The following is a 7,793-nucleotide window of genomic DNA, read 5'->3' as shown; positions in this document are numbered from 1 at the left end:
TCGGAGTTTCAGAATAAACACATGAAAACAACTGGTAAGCAGATTTCAAGTCAAAGTAATGATGGATTTTGTGACAGAGTTTAACAAAGATGTAATTGGCAATCCACAGTAGGTCTCAGGCTAGAAAAATAGTTGAAAAGAATGTTTATATTTAGCCCTTGGTAGAACTGTGTGTGTGTGCTCAGTCATGTCCAACTTTTTGTAACCGCATGGACTACAGCCCACCAGGCTCCCCTGTCCATGGAATTCTCCGGGTAAGAACTGAAGTGGGTAGCCATTCCCTTCTCCAGGGCATCTTCTTGATTGGGATCGAACCCAGGTCTCCTGCATTGCAGGTAGATTCTTTATCATCTGAGCCACCAGAGGTTGCTTTGGTAGAACTACCTCATCCTAAATATCCCTTCCAATGCTAAGACTTTTCTGAATCTAAAATGTTCCAGTTACTCAATTATTCAAAGTAGTAATGAAAGAGGAAACAGACAAAGCAGACTCCAGCTTGAAAGCAGGACTCCAGCTTGGGCTAGACTGTGGACTTTGAGCTATATGCCCAGTATCTATGGAAATGACCTACCAACTGGAAAACCAGACCCCAGGAAGGAAGAGACTCTCCATTGCCTAAAAGAATACCCTGATTATCTGTGTAACCGAATAGAATCATACATTCTATTATGCTTATTGGGGTATGAAAACAGGCCTATTGATAATTGTCCACTGTTAACTACTTAGGCTTAAGGCATATGAATCACGGGTTAACTTTGATTGTATCTTTCTTTTCCTTTATTCAGACTAGTTTCAGGGAATTTGGGGAGGTGGGTTTGGGCACGTACACTTAGGGTATATAAGGTTTTCCCAAAAACTGGTCGGGGTCCTTGGCTAAGAGGAGACTCTGCCTTAGGCCCACTGGTGTAATAAACTGCACTCCACTATCTGCATGGTCCATCTGAGTGAGTTTGTTTCCCAGAACACGAGGCTACAACAGTAAGAACAACATTCCTAAATACGGAACATAGCAATGAGAGTAACATTTTTGCATTAACTAAACTAGGGAAGTGAGTCTTGATCCAGGCTTATGTAACATATCATTTAGACCATAACTAGAGCCTCTCTGACCTCTTTTCCCTCTCTACAAAAGTGGGAATAAGAATCCAGATTGTGACTTCTACTAAAGAATGCATCTTTGGATCAGATAGAACTGGAACTGAATCTGGCTTTGTCACACACTAGCTATGTGACAGGAAAATTATTTTTTTTTATTTTTTAGTTTATCTATTTTAATTAGAGGCTAATTACAATATTGCATTGGTTTTGCCATGCATCAACATGAATCCGCCATGGGTGTACACATGTTCCCAATCCTGAACCCCCCCCAACTCCCTCCCCTTTAAATTCTGTAAATTTCAAGTTTTTCATGTGCAAAATGTAAATCACAATATCTACTCCCTACTTCAAAAGATTGCCAAACATACATGTATAAAATAGCAAAACCTTGAAACAGATTAAAATAGCTACTGACAAAATGCAAGAAAAATATGACACATTCAACATCAATTATAGGGATGATTTAATAGTCACCTATCAGAAATTAATAGATCAAAACAAAAGATGATGTGGAAACAAACACTGCCAACCTAAAAATCAGCAAGAAAATTTTGTGTCTAAGTAGGCAATACACTTTTCGTTTTGTTGCAGTTGTTGTTGTTTAGTCAGGTCCAACTCCTTGCAAACCCAAGGATTGCAGCACACAGGCTCCTCTGTCCTCCACTGTCTCCCAGAGTTTGCTCAAGTTCGTGTCTATTGAGTCAAGTGATGCTATCTAACCATCTCATCCCCTGCCACTCCCTTCTCACATTCTTTTTTAATAGTATCTAAATTTTTCAAGCACTTAGCATATAATGACCAGGAACTCAGTGTATGTTAAGTAGTATCACAGCTACCCCTCATGGCTCAGTGGCAAAGAATCCACCTGCACTGCAGGAGATGAGGGTTTGATCCCTGGATCAGGAAGATCCCCTGGAGAAGGAAATTGCAACCCACTCCAGTATTCTTGCCTGAGAACTCCCTTGGACAGAGGAGTTTGGTGGGCTACAGTCCATGCGGTCGCAAAGAGTCAGACACAACCTAGCAACTAAACAACAACAAAAATCATGGCTATTACCTAAAGCCTAAAAATAGAAATGAAGGCCTTTTGAGAAGAGTGACTTCATCTGTATAACACTGATTATACAGTACTGAGACCAACTGATGAAAGTTCCTGGGGAAAAAGGTTTTACCTCAAGTTAATAAAGAATTTCTAAGAGTTAGAGATGATCAAATATGAAACAAGATGCACGAATAAGCAACTTGAGTGTTTTCCACAAATGAAAGATTCTAGCATATTCAAAAGCAGAGACATTTGCCACCAAAGGTCCGTCTAGTCAAGGCTATGGTTTTTCCTGTGGTCATGTATGGATGTGAGAGTTGGACGGTGAAGAAAGCTGAGCACCGAAGAATTGATGCTTTTGAACTGTGGTGTTGGAGAAGACTCTTGAGAGTCCCTTGGACTGCAAGGAGATCCAATCAGTCCATTCTGAAGGAGATCAGCCCTGGGATTTCTTTGGAAGGAATGATGCTAAAGCTGAAACTCCAATACTTTGGCCACCTCATGCGAAGAGTTGACTCATTGGAAAAGACTCTGATGCTGGGAGGCATTGGGGGCAGGAGGAGAAGGGGACGACAGAGGATGAGATGGCCGGATGGCATCACTGACTCGATGGACGTGAGTCTGAGTGAACTCCGGGAGCTGGTGATGGACAGGGAGGCCTGGCATGTTGTGATTCATGGGGTCGCAAAGAGTCAGACACGACTGAACGACTGAACTGAACTGAACTGAAGCATAGATAGTTTGACTTTTTGGAGAGGAAGATATGACAGGTTTGGACAAGTAGCCCCTGGACTGTGAAGCTTTCCAAGAAAATCAGAGCAAGAAAATAGTGCATCATAACAGCATTGAGAAGGAATCAAACAAATACGATTCTGAAAAGTTAAGGTTCTTTCTATGTCTAAATATACAAAACACGTGCCAAGAATTATGGAGTCAGTTTTGAATTGCCCACAGGGTATACGAATGTGTGTGTTTATCTTCCATTTATTATGTGGTAGAAGCATATGCTGGAAGAAACATGACTTACAAGGTCAAAGAGCTTTGGGTCTTTACACTATCAAAAATTTTATTGTAGACAGAAGTCAGGCAGATGCAGTACAAATCTGAGTTTTCACATCTCCACTTCATATTAATATTTTCACATTTTTATTACTCATGGAAGGGCTTTCCTGGTGGCTCAGTCAGTAAAAAAAACAAAAACTAAAACGCCTGCCAATGCAGGAGACGTGGGTTTGATCCCTGGGTCAGGAAGATCCTCTGGAGAAGGAAATGGCAATCCACTCCAGTATTCTTGCCTGGGAAATTCCATGAACATGAACAGAGGAGCCTGCCAGGCTACAGTTCGTGGGGGTCCCAAAAGAGTTGGACATGACTTAGCAACTAAACAGCAACAATATATTTGGTTGTGCCAGGTTTTAGTTGTGACATGTGGGATCTAGTTCCCTAGAGATGAACCTGGACCCCCTCCAATGGGAGCAAGGGAGTCTCAGCCACTGGACCACCAGGGAAGTCCCTATTTTTTTATTCTTGAATAGTATGATCAAAATAAGTTGAGTGATTTTCAGTTAATTATATATTTCAGCTAGTTTGAATAAACTTGGGTTTAAGGAAGGAAATAAGGAGAAAAATATATCAAATAAAAATCAAAGCGTTAAAGTTTAAAGAATTCACAGAGTTCCTGTTTTGGGGGGCTTTTTTCCCTAGCCCTTCAATTACATAGATAAAAACTGAGGCCAAGTGATTTCCCTGGAGCCCCATAATAGAGTCAAAGACAGGACTAGAACCCCCTCCCTCTTGAACATTCTCTTTTACATCTAGCAAAATCATGAAACATTTAAAGACATCTTAAACTGTTCTAACCTCCTTTGTTTCTTCTCCTTCCACACAGAAATGGCCACAAAAAACCAGACCACCATCACCGAATTTACGCTTATCTCTTTTCCTGCTGTCCAGGGGCTTCAGACATTGCTTTTTGTCATTCTCCTGCTAGTTTACACGCTCACCATAACAGGAAACATTGTCATCATTTCCTTAATATGGACCGATAATCGTCTCCAAACACCAATGTACTTCTTCCTCAGTAATCTGTCGTTTTTGGACACTTTATTCACAACTACTATTACTCCAAAGTTACTAGCTTGCCTCTTAGAGGAGGAGAAAACCATATCTTTTGCAGGCTGCATCAGCCAAACATATTTCTACTTCTTCCTGGGGACCGTGGAGTTCATCCTGCTGGTGGTGATGTCCTTTGACCGCTATGTGGCCATCTGTAACCCCCTGCGCTACACCATCGTCATGAACAGCAGGGTGTGTCTCCTGCTGGTTCTGGGCTGCTGGGTGGGGGCCTTTCTGTCCGTGCTCTGCCCAACTATTGTGGTGTCCAGGCTGCCATACTGTACTGCAGAAATTAGTCACTTCTTCTGCGACATCGCCCCTTTACTGCAGGCGGCCTGCACAGACACTCATTTCATTGAAATGATAAGCTTCCTCTTGTCTTCTCTCATCCTCCTGACCTCGCTGGTGCTCACCACTGTGTCCTATATCTACATCATCTCTACCATCCTGCGCATCCCCTCGGCCCAAGGACGTCAGAAAGCCTTTTCCACCTGTGCTTCTCACATCACTGTCGTCTCCATTGCCTACGGGAGCAACATCTTTGTGTATGTGAGACCCAATCAGAACCACTCCCTGGAATTTGACAAGATAGCCACTGTCCTCATTACCATAGTGACTCCTCTTCTGAACCCCTTCATTTATAGCTTGAGGAACAAAAAGGTAAAGGAAGTCTTGAGAGAGTCAGTTAGCAGGATAGTTCTACCACATTCCAAAGGAACATGACACTCAGCAGTTTCAGGACATCTAAGACTTGCTTCCTCTATATGTCACTTTGCTCTGCGTAAAGAATGACACAGAATCGTGACTGAAGTCTCGCAGTCCATAGGCAGGATGAGAAAGCATCACATATCACCAAGACTCAAGCGTTATGATCTTGCTATGGAAAACCAGGAATAAATAAGGACTCTTTGGCTCCCTAGTCCTTGAAGTATTTTGCATAAATTAATGTAGAAAGGCAGAAACATCCCAGACTCTGAGTTCTAAGAGCTGATGTCTAACATTTGTTCAGGCACTAATTTTTTTTTTTTTTTTAACACAATACTTTTTTTTTTTTTCAATGGACTTCAGTAAGTTACTTCTTTAAGCTGCCACTTGCTCATCTGTAAAATGCAGGCAAGAACTTCTGCTCTGTTTATCTTACCAGGCACTTGTGGCTACAAAATGAGATGATTTTTGTAAAAGTAACATTGATTTCACATGGAGAGATTGTTGAGATAGAAAAAGGAAGCTTTCATCAGCCATGAGATGCTGGAAGTTCTGACCCTGTTGCTGAGTATCTTAGAAGATAAGAACCCCAAAGGGGCTCAACAAATAAATGTAATCTTATGAATCAAAGCAGATTTGTCCTAGAGAAGGGAGCCTCACACTGCCACTGTCAGGAGGATTATATGAATAATAACATTTAAGAAAAAAATCATTACCTGACCCAGAACTCATCTGATGTTCACAAATAGGTCTCAGTGATACTGCAAACTGATACAATGCTTACATATCATCATGCTTTTCACTTGTTGGACAAAAGTTGACAAAACATCTATTTCGCACAAGGTCACTGTGCAACACAAAATACTAAACCTCCTCCTTTGTTGCCAAATGGAATGACCGCTACCTCTTTACCAATTACTTCTTTTACATACCAATTACATCTCACTCTGTCTACCCTCACTGCAGAAAAGATTTACTGAGCTACCCAATCCTAGAATTGCCAAATCTTTCTGATAACACCCAATCCAGAACAAGCCCCCACTTCCTTAGGTTCATTGTTTCACTGAGATATTCCACATTCTCCAAAGTGTGAGTTCTTTCTCATCAGATCAGATCAGATCATATCAGTCATTCAGTCATGTCCGACTCTTTGTGACCCCATGAATCGCAGCACACCAGGCCTCCCTGTCCATCACCAACTCCCGGAGTTCACCCAGATTTACGTCCATCGAGTCAGTGATGCCATCCTGCCATCTCATCCTCTGTCGTCCTCTTCTCCTCCTGCTCCCAATCCCTCCCAGAATCAGAGTCTTTTCCAATGAGTCAACTCTTCGCATCAGGTGGCCAAAGTACTGGAGTTTCAGCTTTAGCATCATTCCTTCCAAAGAAATCCCAGGGCTCATCTCCTTCAGAATGGACTGGTTGGATCTCCTTGCAGTCCAAGGGACTCTCAAGAGTCTTCTCCAACACCACAGTTCAAAAGCATCAATTCTTCGGCGCTCAGCCTTCTTCACAGTCCAACTCTTATATCCATACATGACCACAGGAAAAACCATAGCCTTGACTAGACGAACCTTTGTTGGCAAAGTAATGTCTCTGCTTTTCAATATGCTATCTAGGTTGGTTATAACTTTCCTTCCAAGGAGTAAGCGTTTTTTAATTTCATGGCTGCAGTCACCATCTGTAGTGCTTTTGGAGCCCAGAAAAATAAAGTCTGACACTGTTTCCACTGTTTGCCCATCTATTTCCCATGAAGTGGTGGGACCGGATGCCATGATCTTCGTTTTCTGAATGTTGAGCTTTAAGCCAACTTTTTCACTCTCCACTTTCACTTTCATCAAGAGGCTTTTGAGTTCTTTAAGCCAACTTTTTCACTCTTCACTTTCCCTTTCATTAAGAGGCTTTTGAGTTCTTTAAGCCAACTTTTTCACTCTCCACTTTCACTTTCATCAAGAGGCTTTTGAGTTCCTCTTCACTTTCTGCCATAAGGGTGGTGTCATCTGCATATCTGAGGTTATTGATATTTCTCCCGGCAATCTGGATTCCAGTTTGTGTTTCTTCCAGTCCAGCATTTCTCATGGTGTACTCTGCATATAAGTTAAATAAACAGGGTGACGATATACAGCCTTGATGAACTCCTTTTCCTATTTGGAACCAGTCTGGTGTTCCATGTCCAGTTCTAACTGCTGCTTCCTGACCTGCATACAAATTTCTCAAGAGGCAGATCAGGTGGTCTGGTATTCCCATCTCTTTCAGAATTTTCCACAGTTTATTGTGATCCACACAGTCAAAGGTTTTGGCATAGTCGATAATGCAGAAATACATGTTTTTCTGGAACTCTCTTGCTTTTTCCATGATCCAGCAAATGTTGGCAATTTGATCTCTGGTTCCTCTGCCGTTTCTAAAACCAGCTTGATAGAACTGCCTTATGATCCAGCAATCCCACTGCTGGGCATACACACTGAGGAAACCAGAAGGGAAAGAGACACGTGTACCCCAATGTTCATCGCAGCACTGTTTATAATAGCCAGGACATGGAAGCAACCTAGATGTCCATCAGCAGATGAATGGATAAGAAAGCTGTGGTACATATACACAATGGAGTATTACACAGCCATTAAAAAGAATACATTTGAATCAGTTCTAATGAGGTGGATGAAACTGGAGACTATTATACAGAGTGAAGTAAGCCAGAAGGAAAAACATAAATACAGTATACTAACGCATGTATATGGAATTTAGAAAGATGGTAACGATAACCCCGAGACAGCAAAAAGAGACACTGATATATAGAACAGTCTTATGGACTCTGTGGGAGAGGGTGGGAAGATTT

The 7,793-nt window shown here is 41.8% G+C and overlaps 1 protein-coding gene across 1 annotated transcript; it reads left to right on the top strand.

Annotated features, from left to right (window-relative positions):
• Nucleotides 1-4,030: 4,030 nt before the first annotated feature.
• On the top strand, nt 4,031-4,978 carry LOC102269451 (olfactory receptor 6M1). Its single transcript, XM_005895488.2, has one exon. It carries the CDS (start codon nt 4,031-4,033, stop codon nt 4,976-4,978), a length of 948 nt encoding a protein of 315 aa, XP_005895550.2.
• The last annotated feature ends 2,815 nt before the right edge of the window (nt 4,979-7,793 follow it).

This window comes from Bos mutus, chromosome 29 (genome assembly GCF_027580195.1).
Source record: "Bos mutus isolate GX-2022 chromosome 29, NWIPB_WYAK_1.1, whole genome shotgun sequence".
NCBI classification, from domain to species: Eukaryota; Metazoa; Chordata; class Mammalia; order Artiodactyla; family Bovidae; genus Bos; species Bos mutus.
The sequence above is the reverse complement of the archived record's forward strand: the minus strand, read 5'-3'. Positions and strand labels throughout refer to the sequence as shown.

What these genes read in the sequence shown, in the direction of transcription:
- LOC102269451 (XM_005895488.2), top strand. Translation starts at nt 4,031, where the DNA reads ATGGCCACAAAAAACCAGACCACCATCACCGAATTTACGCTTATCTCT.